We start from the raw sequence: 15,826 nt of genomic DNA on the forward strand, positions 1-15,826 counted from the left end.
AGTTTGGCAGGGGAGAGTGCACTGCATGCCAGATCAGGGGTGCTGCTCCACGGATGTGTGCAGTGGCAGCAGGCAGTCAGGAAGCAAAGTAAAGTTGACGCTGGAAACCATATTGTTAACAGCAGTATGGGCAAAGTTGCCAGTGCTTTTTAGATGACCATGGAGCACGCCAGATGCCTGCACCGCGGCTGGCTGGAGAACTGGAAAGCAACATTACAAGCAAGCTGCGTAACAAGGGTTACATCCCAAAATGTATCAACCTGTTGACACGCTGTAGGCATCCACAACGAAAGTCTACTACTCCTCAAAGACTGGAAAAAAGAAACATAACAGAATCTAGGTACCAATATAAAACAATAACAACAAGTTTCTCAAAGTCAATTCTGTGGCCATCTGGAGCATATGTTCCAGCACAGCAACTTCCTCCTGTAATTAATGAAGTCCTCCAAAGGGAAAAGTCTGATTAAGTGAAAACTCTTCTTATTCTCCACAGGCCATGTTTCCAGAGCTCAGAGCGAAAATGGCTTCGAAAGAATTCCTGAGAACTAGGCGGCCCTGGTTTGTCATGCAGCTGGCATCTCTTTTATGGAGTCACTTTCAAAGCGTTTCCCCTACAAGTGGCATCAAAAACATCTGTTCCCAGGGCAGCCACCCACATGAGAGATTGCCCGGTCCTGGCAGGATGGCCTGCAGATGTAGGCTACAACCGACATGCATATGTACATGTAAAACCCCAAACAGCAACAACGTGACAGTCAAGACAACAATGTGCCAAGAGTCACAAAGGGGAAAGGAGAGGAAAACCGAAAAGAGAAACAGAGAGTAGAAAGACGGGGACGGGTAAATAATGGCTGGACCGAAAGGTAAACATGACCCAAACGATTTTAGTGGAACAGGAATAAAATAAGTTGTAATTCTGAGTGTCTCCTGGCCATGTTGAAGGATGCAGTAGTAACAGTACAGCTATATTAAAGCTACCATGTCCAGGGTGTATGAGATGCCTTAAACGTGCACCCTGCTAGTGCTCAGAGCAGTGTAAAACACTGTGCATCATTAAGGGAAGTGTGCTTAAGTACTGTCCACGGCCCTGTAAAGAGACTGCTAGTGAGGGGAGAGAGGATAGAGGGAGGCAATGGGAAATGGTCTGAGTTATTTCCATTCCCTCAGCCCGTTTATGGAAACATTATGGGAGCAAGGTTCAGTTCTCACGGAGGAGGAAAAGATTCGGGAAGCAAGTAAGAGTGAGAGACAGGAGAAAGTGAAGGAGGGAGCAAAAGAGAAAAAGGAGGAGGGACTGTAGAAACACTGCTTTTAGCTGTTTTCTCGGGAAAAGACCTTGCTCTGTGTGTGTCCTTCATTGTGTGGTTCTCCCCCTGGCAAAGGCCACAAAAGCCTCCATTTATCTATCCTGAGCATCTAGCCTTATTGAGAAAAGGCCCTGAAAGGCGGGCAGCCATCACATGTGCCAGGGTGACATGGCTTTTCCCTTGTTAACACTTTAGTCTTGCACCCAGAGTGCACCCAAAACAATCTCCACCGGAGTGAGGGATTACTCCTGCCGACAAACGGGGAAAAAAGAGGTAGTACATCTGTTCTATATATTTGCATTTCTTTGGTTGAGATCACAATACACCACTTGACTCGATGGAAAGCGAACATTCTCAGTCAAGCGTGAGAAACCCACCCCATCAATGAGGCCTTTTTCCACCCTTTGGTTTCTTTAACCAGGGTAACAGCACATCACAAGGAGCAGCTTGCACAAAACACAATCTGTCAACTCGGAGGCAGACTAGGGCCGGTGTATTCATGATTCACTCTCATCGGTTTCTATTTACTCAGTGTTCTTGGTTGTAGAAAGGCGACCAAGTGCAATTTTAGGACATTGCAATGTGCACTATTCAGCAATCTGCAGCTCTAATTGCAGAGTGAGAGGAATTTTCTACATCTCTTGCATTGAGGCACAACAGCTGCAGCTGGCATGGCATGTGGTGGGTGTGTTTAAGGGAGGTGTGGTGGCTAAAAGGGTGTCAAAGACTAACCACCCACTGAGAGCCATCCACACACACGCACCTACGTATAAACACACACAAAAGCACGCAGTGTTGCATGAACTGACGCCCTCGTGTTCACAATCACACGGCACGCTTTTGTCCTCCGTGTACAGATTAATAATGTTAATGATACACCAAAGCATCAGGGGAAATACTGCACTCTAAAATCTGCTTCCCTCTCTACTGCCACTCATCAGCACATCCTTGATCTCGCTGATTTAGAGAGGAGTCAGCTGCCACAAACAAAAAAAAAAAAACCCTCACATACAGTACATTCACACATCCCATTCCTCCAGTCAACTGGTCATCATCGTCTCCTGCTAAATATCTGTGCACATACACACGCACAGTGTACGGGAAGTGTTGAGAGGACAAAGAGACACGAATGTTCTTTTTTGCCGTCACATGTTCCCTTTATTGTTGTTCCCACCTCGTTACACCACCATCTTACCATCCCCCTTCCTGAATGCTAAATGGGGAAAAGTGTCCAAGGAGATGAGTGCGGATGAATTCATTCCATCCACCAGGAACCAAGTGCACTGATTTGACCTGACGTGAAGCCCCCAGTGATCAAGCGACCTTTGACCTTCAGAACTGATCGAGGCCAACGATCTGATGAGGCGCTTCCTATGAATGGGGGAAGGGAAGAATACAAACATCCCCACACTTATAAGAGGTACAGTTGTGTTGCTTACTGCAGCATTTCCTCCAGAGAGACCTTACTGGTAAATGCACATGGAAGTCATTTGGCATTAATATTAATGCAATTCAGAATGACATAAAAAAAAGAGCTGGAGTTAGATTCTTTAATGTACTTCCACCTCACTCAAGCAGAGATCAGGCACAAGATGAGAAATGCGCACAGGAAGGTGTCTGTCCTTAATCACAGAGCTGGCCAGAATTTACAACAGCATCCCAAATAAGCTCAGATTTCCTTATTCCTCACTTCCTTATCTCTACACTGCAGCAGGCTCTGAAGAATGTCACCAAGATGGCAGCCTTTGGAGAGAACACCAGGCGCTGGCAGCTGTACAACATGCACTCAGGGTCAACCAACCAACAGTATCAAGAGAAAAGCCTTGCTTTCATTTAGGTAGCCTGCGAATGCAGTGTTATATCCAGCAGGGTTTGATAACATGGACGACTCCCACGGGCTGTTGCTATAAATAAGACATTAGTCAACCTGTCTGGTTAATAAGAAAGACAGAGTCCTTTAGCCCTATGCATCTGACCTTGAAATAGCACCTCCGAAATATGAAATATTTGAATTCTCAGTATTGCTATCACCCCCTGAGAAAGCACAGACTGTACTACCATTCAATAACAATGACAGTCTCCCAGCATGGGGACTCCCTGGAGCAAAATCATATCAAGCAGATGCTCAAGGAAAGGGATGTGTCTTTTTACAGTGTCTATGGTAAGAAAATATTCACAAACCCATCACATTATACAATGTTGTTGACTCTGCAGTGCAGCAACAAAAACAAAGAGGAAACAAAGCAATGGTGCAGCAGCAATCCATGAAGTCAACAAACAGAGCAGCATGGACGAACCAGGGAACTGGCTGTGTGAGCAGGGTCTGGGGACATAAGTCTCCTCAGGGAGGACCAGACCTAGGCCGCCTTTCAGTGAAAATTAAACAAAATGACAGGAAACAATTAACTGACACTCATTTCTCTCTTTACCCTCCCCCAGAAAATGTCAAATGTCACCACCTGAGCGAATGGATCTTCGTGTGTGACCTGATGAGAATAAGTGTGTTTACATGCATCTAACTAACCTCATTACTGTTGGCTTTCTGCGGTAACCTTGTTTAGAGTCATTTAATGAGATTTAATGCTTCCTTAATCAGGGAGGGGTTAGGGAGAAATCTGGTTAACAAGATTTTTGCTGGAGAAACTTGAATTCTTGGCACGCATACGCTTGGCGTTTTACGTCGTGAATGCATGTGCACCGCAAAGACCTTAGCCAGCAAAGTATCACTGGAGGAAAAAAGAAGAACAAACTCTCAACTTTTAGTAAGTATATTAAAGTGAATCCATCAACAAGCTGGAAGCTTATTTTGACCTCTGACCTTTGGTGTTTGCGTTCTCCACCTAAACACAGATTATCTCGAGACAGATGAGAACAGTGTAATTATACAGCTGCTCCTGTGGACAGATATACAGCACCTGGCTGTGTACCCAGCATTTGTGTGTTCGTTGTGTTTTGGCCCGGGCCCATACAGCTCAGTGCTGAACTGTATGTGGCCCTGCAGTCCTGTTTACATTTCAGAGAGGTTCCATGGGCTTCCAGTAAACATAGCCTGGGGAAGGTAAGCACTGAATGAACACACAGTGTAACTGTTAGGCATTGTGAGAATTACTTATACGGGGGCCTCTAGTTAGGATCCTAACATAGTGTGTAGGACAGTGTTTGCCTGAATGTGTTACGTAATCTCCTTTCCCTTTGCTCCTTCTTCTTTTAAGGCAGTAAACCCATATAAAGGCTAGCATTCAGTATCAAATGTGTTGCCCCTGTAGCTCTGGACAGCGTCCCACCCCCTATGGCTAACCTCCAAACATCCACAGCAGCTTTCAATACACTTCAGCGGAGAGGAGGAGAGGAGGAGGGGCGGGGGACTGATCTCGTCCATATTGACAGACTAGTGCGATGACAGAAGCAAGAGAAAAGAAAAAGAAAAAAAAAATCAGGCCACTGTCACTCCAAATCATTATACTCCATCAACAGCCTTTACAAATCGCATAAAAGGAAGGCTAGTCAAAATGATGTAGCAAAGAAAGGGGTAAAAACAAGTGAGATGGAATATACTACTCTAGCTTCGAATTAGCTCTGCTTGGCTGGACCGGTGCCCTTTAAACACATCATACTGCTGCTGCAGCAGCCCCCGAGTACGAGGAAAAGCCCGGCAGACTGCACGCCCTGCACAGTCCATCCTCCTCTCTGCTTTAGCCTTCCCTTCCACTCTGTGTAAAAAGGGGTTCCCACACACACCAGTAACTCCAGTATCTCAGGCTTGTCTAAAATAGATACAGACTACCATGTCTATGCTAACAGCGAGTTACAAGAATAGGCCAAAGGCAACATCATGTACAGGCATTTTTGTGCTTCAGTAAGTGGATACAAAGACTCCATAGTAATATTCTGGTTTAATGGTGTGCATAATTCAAAAGCACAATCTGAACTAAACTACAAGAGACAAAATATTTATATTTCAAGGACACTGAAAGCAGTAGAAAGTTTATTTTAACCAAACAAACCTCCAGAAAATGAAAAAAGCTTGTTGGAAGAATGTTATAATGCCTCCAATTTCTTCTAACCAACACTTAAAAAGGTTTTGACAGCTTGCCGCTGCTGTCAAATGAAATAATAACACAATCAGAATAATACATTGCATCACACCACTTTGAAAAACACACTGAAAATGAAAGTGCGACTGGCCAAAGTTCTGTTCTAGTTCTGGGTTTTCCTAGGATAAACCACATAGAGTATATTCACTGCACTAGACTCATTATCATCTGATTTGTGGACCAGTGGAAATACAAACAAAAATAACATCCTCCTCCCAATATGTTTTGTCAGCGCTTTTAAAAAAAACACAATGACAGACTACAGACCATGACAAGACTTTCTAATTTGTCTCATGTCAGTGAGCTGGCAACATGAAAGGAACCAACAAAAAAACAGACAGTTTCTCACAATTGATAAAGGGCTGTTTAGGAGAAATTTCCTTCCTGTGAAAAGGCTGATACCCAGAAAACTTGTACATTCCTGCCAGAACTGCACACAAAGCAGAACAAGACGGCATCAAGCAGCCCTCTAAAAAACCTGAATAACAGAATATCTCATACACTTTTCTTTCATTCTGAGATCTTTACACCTTGAGGAAATACTGCTTCAAGAAAGTGCCTCACAGTTTACAGTCTAATATCTGCTGATACAACCCTACTGTGCATGTGGGTTAAATTGAATTTCGACATAACCTCACGCTCAACAACAGTATGGAGGCATTGCAGTGCACCGGTGAGGTTAAGTGAAGGATACTGGCTCCAGCAGCAATGCCTCAATGACTCCCCCCCCTTCACACACACACACGCAAACACTCTGAGCACTTTATGGCACATCTGTCACGGCTCTGCTCCATTTGACTTGTTAATTACAATCAACCTCTATCAGAAACAAGTCAGCGTACTTTTACACTTTAAAACAACTCATCTGATGGCTGTTTGCTCCTTGGCTTACCCTAGGTCGATTTGACAGTCAAGGGCGCAGATGTTTTAATGAGGGGGTTTCGTGCAGTGTCGGCCTAGATTCTATGACTACAGGTCCGGGTTACTGTACCCTCGAGGACACCACCATGGCTAATTTTACAAAAATGGGTATTATGAAATACACAATCCTATGAATAAATACAAGAAAATACAAAAATGAACCAACAAATTGTGAACAAATTCCATCCATCCCATCTCACTATCATTCTCAACTCGTAATTTTTTCATTATTTTATCAATTCTTATTGGCAAGTGCTCGGTGTTTTATGCTTATTTATTTTAAACATCTAATATATGTTGCTCTAGAGCTCCATACCTGTCACCTTTACTTAAGTGGTATTCAATGAATGAATAGATAGAGACACAGAAAATCTACAGAGGCCGTAATGGCATGCAAGGTGGCTGTATCACCCACATCCAGTCCTGTCTGACTATTCAGACAGGCCCTTTCTTTTTCGCTACAGTAGGAAGGAGGTATGCACACCGGCACTAAACCAAATCCCTTCTTATCTCCCATTGGAAGCTGGCTGCGACCAAAGAGGTCAGTAGTCCCAATTGTCTGGCTCCGCTGAGGGGAACACAGACTGAGTTAACCCCACGGGTCACGACTGGTCCTTGGACGCAGTGGCCATCGGGTTAATGACTGGCCAGCGCTCATTCTCTCCATTGTGGTCCAGTGACAGACATGTAGACAAAACATGTACGGAGAGTCAGCAACTTTCAATGGCCTTTTCCCAACATTCCTGATATGGACACTAATGAGTCCCCAAGGGAACAGGAGGTGTAGACATAATTCATCTTGGCAAGACACATTTTCCTATATGCTCGACCGGTGCAAATCCATAATGCATGAAAATAATGTGTTTTGGAGTGACATTAAATGATTGGCTTCGTGAAACAAAGAGTGATCCTCCTGACAAGGGGTATTTGTACTGCTGTCCACTGGGCAGAGTGTGTTGTGAAAGGATGAGAAAGGCCTAAATATGACTATTGTGTGTTCACAACAGGAAGATTAATAGATTTAGTGCAAAGCCACAAGGCTGTGGTTTGCCTCCATTTTGCTGTTCAGCTTTATGATCAAGCTGCAGGTATAAATGCACCATTATTTTAAGCCTCCGTCCATAACCAGTGGGGCGAGACAACTAAAGGCAACAAGAATCTTCTTATTCAACATCTTCAGTAATTATTTGTAAACTGAGATGACCCACATTTTGCCATTGTGTCTGGGGCTCAAGGATGTTATCTGGAAGGTTAATGATTTTCTTTCAGATGGAAACATATACCTCATAGTCACGTCTGCATTAACTATCAGGGCTACATCTGTAAACCGCCGCCATACAGAACAAATCATATGCAGCTCCATCTGCCAGTCGTGTGTGTAGGATGGAGCTTACAGTCCAGAACCATGTCTGTCATATGGGGTTTCAAAAGGTCATTGTTAAACAGTAAGATCACAGCTGGCCTAAGCTGGCCATATGATGATGTTTTCATGGCCAGTGATACAGTAGTAATATCTAGTGCATGGATTTATTGAAATATGTCATTGCTTACTGACCGTCTGCCATACAACAAAAGTAATTTAAAACTGCTGTAATAAGGATATAGGGAAGCACATATCATCCATTGCTCTAGCTAAAGTTATCAGATGCCTCAGTCTTTTCCATTAATGGTCTAGCAATGCATGAACAGGCAGTGATGGCAAAGTCTGAGGCCTCAAGCCTTTAACCCCCCCCCCCACATCTCACCTCCTCCTCTGTGCCTCAGAAGCTCGGCCGTGTGGCGGCAGAGGATGACAATGCCGTCACCAGCAATGGCGCGATCAGCATTCGACTTCTGTCATTATACCATCTGCTCCATCCAGCAGCTTCCCCTCCAGCCATGGCACTGCTTTTTCACTGAAATGTGCCCGGCATGACAGCAAGCCACTGGACAAGTGGCAAGAAGATGGTGGGAAGTTAAAGAGCAGAACAGATACAAGATGTACAAGGCACCAAGGGATGGGCTGGTGTAACAGCTATTTTAATGAGATAACAGCATTAACTAATAATATCTGGTTTTACTTCTAAACAACATCACCGTAAAAAAGTTAAAAACTGTGCCACTCCTAAAACAAAACATGTTAAGCAGAACAGAGAAAACTCTCAGTAAAATGCTGTTAAATGGCAGACATAACATCTGACCAAAGGCATCGTCCATCTGCATCTAATCTACTGTATCTACTATAAGGCTTAACCACATCAGCAATGTCAGATTAACCATTGATACGTCTAGAAGACACAAATACATAAACAAGCAAAGTGGCACAATCCACATATGTCCTTAAGAAACGCACCACAACCCATAACATCTCATTTGCGCACATCACATAAATAGTGGAAATACAGAGTGGTGAAGGGCTGCTGGCATCTTCCTGTGGTTCCCAGGGATGCACGCTGACATACGCCAGTGCCTGAGCAAGCTGTTAAACATGCCGTCTTGATGCCATTACACTGATTACACATGAAAAGTTGTATAATGTGTGCCCCAGGCAAAAAATTATGAACAACCCTAAGAGAACCCAGCGTGCTGACCTTGAAACTGTGAGACTGGCGAGATACTTTGGTAACCATGTTAAAACATTCCTCAGATAATCATATGAAAGGTTTACTGCTACTTTTTATTCCAAAGTAACGGGAAGCATTGCCGGCACCGATGAGGCAGATACTTCAGGAGCTTTTTGCGTGATCGTCAGTGTTATAAATTTAACTGATACCCCAAATCAAAAGGGAGACTAATTACCAGTCTTTGTCAGGACTGCACGCAATATGAACATTGCTCAGTAAAGCACACACTTCCACCACAAACAGAGTCCCAGAGGAACAGGGAATCGATTCATAAAAAAACATCCACCTAATGACGGCATCTGTGCTTTCCCTGACAGTGATGAGTGGGCTTAAATGCTTCCAAAAATCCAGACTGCAATCAAAACAAAGGCCGACAAAAAGACGAAGAGAAAGTCTGGCTCTCACAACAGGAGCAGGCAGCATGTGATCCCCTGTCTGCTGGTTGGTTGGTTTTGAAGCAACAGGATTTGGTTGGAGAGGCCTATTGTGACTCCTGGCTAGCCATCCAGTCAGCCAGCCGGTCAGCTGGTCAGCCGGCAAAGACCAGACCAGGTTTCCTGATCCTCATCACATGCATGAGGTGCAGGATCTGTTGGAAAGGGGCGCCACATGCTTTGGCATGCTTCTATGGTACAATGAGGAGAAATGCATCACCTCTAACAATCTGAATCCTTTAAAAGTTTTTTTCCTTCTGCTGTTCTCCAAATCATGACTAGTCAGTAGCAAAGAACCGTGGGAACAGAGACAAAGAAGAGGAAAGACCGGGAGACCAGTCAGTGCCAAGAAGACTGAAATCAGCCACTACAGCAAAGTATTTTCCCAAACCTAAAGAAAGCCCCCAAACAGTTGGGTGTTAGGGTAATATCTGTACAGGAAATATGTGCATCACAAACGCAACATAACGGCTGTAACTCTAGTGGGGCGTCTCCAAGCCCACAAGGCCAGAAGACATCCTAAACAGCTCTGCAATGATAACAACTGGATATGGCCTGCGGGCATGTCACAGGAAGCCGTTTCTCTGCCAAACCTGACAGGTGCCTTATTGTTCAGCTGAGCACACATTGTGCACATAACTTTATTTTGAAAGACATATCTATCCGGCTCAATTACCCATTGTCTGGTTAGTCGTGCAGAAGGCACTTTTAGAAATAGATGAGAACATATTTCTTCTCCAGGGCCCTCTCTGCACTCTATTGATGGCAGAATGCACAGATCTCTATTCAAGCTAAGATTGAAAGATTTTCCTCGGCACTGTCATTATTATGGCTGCTGAATAGGTCCCCCTCTAGGAGCGCACTGCTGGCAATGGGTGAGATGGGGTACCTTGGAAGCCTCATTTTCATCTACATTAGGGAAGATCTTGTCTTTAATCTTTCATCTATCTGGAAAATGCCTGCCTTACCTTCTGTCATGTAACAAAAAACATAGACCTTCCAACAAAAAGCCAAGAATCAAGTGAAACACCCTTAATTTAAAGATCATATAGGTTAAGTATTGTGTGCAAGTACATAATGAGGAAAACATAAATCCAGACTCGGTGGGAAAACCAGATAACTAATAGAAACCTTTGCATGATAAGAAAATTAACTGGGTTGTTTTCCCCTTTGTGTGCAATGTTAGCAGATACTCTTTACACATCACTACAGATGCCTTTATGCCCATTCACGAGAGTGGTCAGTTGAAAAATTGCCTCCCTGTCGTGCAGACCTATGAGACCTGGAGTTAAGCCAAACGTTTTTGGTGTAAAAGGAAAATATGTTAAATGTTATACCAGGCCATGAACATACTGGAGCCATCTAAAAACACTCCTGTGCCTACTTAGTTCAGCACAGCCCCACAGAAAACTAATCTTTCCCAGACATAAACCCCTGTGAAAAATAATGGTGTCTTATTGATTTTAACCCTCCAGGAGCAGGGAAATCTTTATGCTTGATCTGTTCAGATGGGAGCTGTGAAGCCAAAAGGACGTAAATCCAGAGCACTGAAATTTAAGCGATGGAAACTTACATTTACACCCCAGAGCACCTAGTTGTTGTGTCTGCAGCTAGCCACCAGCAGAGGCATAGCCCTATTCATTTCCCTTTATTGAAGTTTTAGTTATTGTGGAGGATAAACTTCCTGCAGGAAGACAACAAAGGATACAGCACTGGAAGACAAACAACATTTCACTTGTTTACTCTTTCACTGTTGTATACAGTGCATTGTATGTTGAATACAACAGCAGCCAGTAATAAAGCAAGATTGTACATGCTGTGTACAAGCAGGCTGACGAATATTATTTATGGAGAATCCAAACAACTCTGATGTTAGAGGAACTTGTTCTTTGTCTGGACATACTGACAAGCTTCCCCTGCTCTGAGAACTGAAGCCCCCCCCCCCCCCTCCAAAACAAATAAGCACATAATACAACAGTAAACCACAGTAGAGAGTGTGATTAGCTTTGACCACTGCTTGCATAAACAATAAAGCATCTCACACTGGACTTGGCAGAGCATTTAAATATGGCCTGTTAGAATTTAGCCGTGGCCTTCACCTACAGTGGGTATGCGAAGGCTTTATTACCCACGGCCAGCTGAACAATGATGCCTTTATCGCCCCCCACCGTTTTAATGGAAGCACTCCACTAAACAAATTCATTCAAAAATATTTCTGTGCAAATCAAGTCCAGTTAGTCACCAGCATGCGCGCGCACACACGTGCACGCACACGGCCACTACCACCATCAGCAAAAATATGACGTTAACATTTACTATCATTGACAGTAAAAAATAAATATATATATACATATATTTTTTGTTTTTTTAATAAGAGTAACATAACGTAACATCGGCCTATGTTCGGGAATGGATGTAAAACTGAAGGTATTTTGCATTTAATTTGGACTATGTGTGAGGCTAACGTGCTCCTTGATAAATCAACAAACAAACGAGTGAAGTATAAGTCAACAGTACCATAGCTCACGCGATACACTTTATGAATAGACACAAATATAGGCTATAGATAGGCTCCTGCTGAAACATCGTTTCCTCCAGCTCTTTTGTTTCTCGCTCAAATTACATCTGCTAAGGGTGGCTTAGAGTAACTTTATCCTTTGTGTGCCCTGTTACCACTATAATGTGCCAGTGAGTCTCTAGTAGCCTTTCGCTGCTCTCTCTGTTCATATCGCCCCTCACTTTTAGCTACAGCCCTACTTTTTACTTTGTTGTTCGGTTCAGGTGGAGAAAAAAGGACATTTAGGTCTTACCTTACAACGTGAGCGGTGCCCTGACCAGGTTAGCGAGACTGTTAACGTTGTTATTTATCCTTGAGGAGTAAAAACCAGTTGTATCGGTGGTAGTCGGTCTCTCATCTGCTCTCACTCTCTCGTTCTCAGCCTCCAGACTGAAGTCGCACGGACCATAGCGATATCCATCCAGCACCTATCTCCTGTGATGACAGCACGCAGGGAACAAGGCTCCGCCCACCCGACGCTGAGCACAAACTCCGCTTTTCACTTTCCCTTGTACTCCCGACAAATCACTACCATGGCTTTGTACGCTGTTACGGAAGGGAGACTAACTGACTAATGTCCGCCACAGGTTAAGGGCGAGTCGTGAGCCTGTTCTGTAACCCAAGTCCGGTGGCCCTGTTGCCATTCACCACCGGACTATTTTAGTCTACGAGCCCAGCAAGCCTACAGTGGCCCCATCTGGTGAACTGCAGAAAAGTTGCTCTCCCAAACTGTACCTGAAGAAGTTATCATATCCATATCACTTCGACCTATGCTTGTAATGTGTCGTGTTTTCTTATAGTTACCTTTAAATTTGTTATTCTGCATTTGTTCTTTTTTCATTTTCTTTTGTTTAGATTTAAAAATAGACTGCCGCAATTACCTGTATTTACAAATACAAACAATACTTTATTTGTAAAAAAATTAAATAAAAATACAAATAAATGAAGAAAATGATTGATAATTAAGTCAATTTTAGACCGGTGATATACCGAAAGGACCTCTGAAACTACGTTTCCTAGGTAACTCTGGGAATTGTGTGACGTATAATGCTCGCGACAGTTGTTTGTTTCCATGGAGCTGATGGAAGCTAAAAGCTCGACTTTGCGGAGTAGCTAAATGCTTGCTAGTTAGCTGGGTGTTTGTATGTTTTTTCATGGTCACACCGTTTTCAAGATGTCAGAAGGGCAAAATACTGATACTCTCGAGACTCTGTTTTCATTTGAGCTTTTGGTGGAATATATCCGAATCGAGAAAGACAGCAAAGTATCCGATGAGCTGGCTCTTGGAGTGCGACTGCTAGATTTCCCAACGCTGCTCATTTATCAGCCTCAACACAGAAGTGGAGACATTAACCAACCAGAAAAGCATGACAAGTATAGGCGAGGAGAATACATCTTTAACAGAGGCAAGTCGTGTTTCTTCCAAATGAACCTGAACTCACTGCACACCCATCTATCTAACACCCCTCTCTATGCTATGGTGTTGGATGTGAAAGAGGAGATTCCCAAATTAGTTGGCTCCTCGCTGATATCACTGGCTAAAGTGATGGACAGAATCAGGCAGGATGTCACTGAGCATGGTGTTTGTGCTCCCTCTTCACACGGAGAAAGGGGGCTTTTTAGCATGTGCAGTCTCACAGGGGAGAAAATTGGATCGATTTCCCTGAGTTACAAACTGCTAAGTCTGGGAGCTAGTTTATTACCACATATCACAGACAGGAGGGATCATAAAGCCACCAGTGTGCATGGAGGACAACATGTAGAAGAAAGCATCAAGGTGGACAACCTAACTGCAGAATCACTGCCTCTTGACTGTGGGAATAGCCATTCACAGACAATGGACAAGTCTGACGTTAGCAGAAACATCCAAAACAAGGGACCAGCACAGGCAAAAATCTTAGTCAGTGAGGACAAGCAGGATGACGCTGAACACAGTGTTGCCACTGAAAACACACCAAGAACCCAAATTCCTCAAACAGTCGCAGAAACTGAAAACTGTTATGAGGAGAATTTAACCGTTTTCTGCCCCCCACATCTTTACTACAGTAATTCTGCAGAGGAAAAAAGCAAAAATGATGTAGGGGATTACAAACTAATGACTCTAAACTCTGAAGCTTTTACATTTGAAGACTCATGCTCTGAGGATGAGATGGCTGAAAATACAATTGATGGCCCAAATTCTTCAGTGATGGACCAGAGAGTGAGATATAACACAAAAACATCAAGAAAGCAAGAAACAAGTGGGGTGAGTCCTAATGTCCATGGGGAAGCCTTACGACAGCTGCCTCTACTAAATGCTCTTCTTGTTGAGCTGTCACAGTTAAACAGCCACAGCCCACACCAGCCCTTCTCTGTTCATCCCAATCTAGCCTGGATTTACAGGCCTGCATCTGCAGAGCCTTCAGATGAGCATGGAGACACACCACGGAAAACACTGTGGAAAACCAGACATGGGACTAGTCCCCATTTTAAACATTTACATTCCCCAAGAAACTGTTCTACTCCAATAGTTAGACCTACATCTGTACAAAAGAAAGACAAACAAGAAGAGCCTTTGATTGAGAGTAAAAGCTCCAGTAAGTCTCCTAGGAAGAAGCTTGTTTATGGAACCACTAAAACATTTAATCTAAGGCTGAAGCAAATTTCACCTCTTAAAGTAAAACGTCGTGAATGTGTTGAATTAATACAGAATGAAACACAGATGAGTGTGGCCAAAGCAAAGACAAAGTCAAAAATTCAAATCATGAAGTCCAGCAAAAGGAAATCAGTATTAAATCAGAGCTCCAGTATCAATGAAAATATTGAGACAATGATACAAAGTATCACAGTGGACTCTGCACTGCAAGAAACAACCACACTTAAACGTAAAAACCTGCAGGGGAAAGCTCCTGATAAACAAGGCAGAGACTCTTCGATGTTTTCAGAAAAACCTTCCCTTTCTGGGAGAAGAGACTTGAAATGTATTCACATCCCCAGTGTGGACTGCGACAGCGCTGCCCAAAACAAAGACAAGAACGAGCATCAGAGTGAATCAAATCAATCACGGTCTGAATCTGACAGGAACAGAGAGAAAATTGAATCCTCGGGAAGCAGCAGACACAGCAGCCCAAAGTCTTCATTTTCAGACTCCAGTGGGGAAGGAAACGAGGAAGCAGACTATGCTGATGACTTTAACAGTCTTGAACCCAGTGATGCCTATTCTCCCGACCCCATGAGTAGCCCCGAGCCCTCTAGAGCCAAAACTCCGAAGTCTCCCGTCCGCCACGACTTCTACAACTCTGACTCTGCCTCTGAATCTGTCCAGAAGAGAGCTGTCCTCCCAGTGCCTGTCAAAGCCCCCAGCTCTCCACAGCGAACTCTGAGGGGCACACACATCATTCGACCTCGAACCCACGCCTCTGCCCTCAGCTTCTCCTCTGATGATGGTGACAGAGACGGGTCGGCTTCCTTACAAACCATATGCTCCAGAAAGCAGATGAGAGAGAGCAGCAGAATGGAAAGGAGCTCCAGCACGGAGAGTTTGATATCACTGAGAGGTCAAAGGAGTGAGTCAACCAAGAACAGCGGTCCAGTTCGAGGATTTTCTGCAGAATCAGTATCCTCCTTTGAACCACAGGAGGCGGAGGAACTAGAGGACAAGCTTGGATCTCTAGATTTTAGAAAAGAGTATCGGCATATCTCTGAGCTAGTGGCCAACAAGCTCCCTGGTTACACTATGTAAAGAAAACTATATAACTGTACATTACTGTAACATTAAGGCTGCACTATTTCTCCAAACCAAGTGAAAGAGATGAGTATTTGCAGTATTGTACTGTACACATCTTGCAAATATGTACATGTGTGAGTTTTTCAGTTATTATGTCTGACAACCTTTTGGAATAAAGACAGGCTTTTCGTGGAAATAATGTGA

General features: G+C 43.7%; 2 protein-coding genes across 6 annotated transcripts in view; one reads left to right on the forward strand and one right to left on the reverse strand.

Annotated features, from left to right (window-relative positions):
* The window catches only part of LOC121189715 (signal-induced proliferation-associated 1-like protein 2), a 79,032-nt gene extending 66,703 nt beyond the window's left edge, over positions 1-12,329 (reverse strand). For all 5 annotated transcript variants that reach the window (XM_041050114.1, XM_041050113.1, XM_041050112.1 and 2 more), the window contains exon 1: positions 12,170-12,329. The gene's annotated coding sequence lies outside the window, so the exon portion shown is untranslated. The remainder of the gene's footprint in view (positions 1-12,169) is intronic.
* Positions 12,330-13,090: 761 nt separating this feature from the next.
* map10 (microtubule associated protein 10) lies at positions 13,091-15,746 on the forward strand. The gene has a single exon (XM_041050304.1). It carries the CDS (start codon positions 13,091-13,093, stop codon positions 15,635-15,637), a length of 2,547 nt encoding a protein of 848 aa, XP_040906238.1. The 3' UTR covers positions 15,638-15,746.
* The last annotated feature ends 80 nt before the right edge of the window (positions 15,747-15,826 follow it).

The sequence above is a fragment of the Toxotes jaculatrix genome, chromosome 11 (assembly GCF_017976425.1).
Source record: "Toxotes jaculatrix isolate fToxJac2 chromosome 11, fToxJac2.pri, whole genome shotgun sequence".
Classification (NCBI taxonomy): Eukaryota; Metazoa; Chordata; class Actinopteri; family Toxotidae; genus Toxotes; species Toxotes jaculatrix.

What these genes read in the sequence shown, in the direction of transcription:
- map10 (XM_041050304.1), top strand. Translation starts at nt 13,091, where the DNA reads ATGTCAGAAGGGCAAAATACTGATACTCTCGAGACTCTGTTTTCATTT.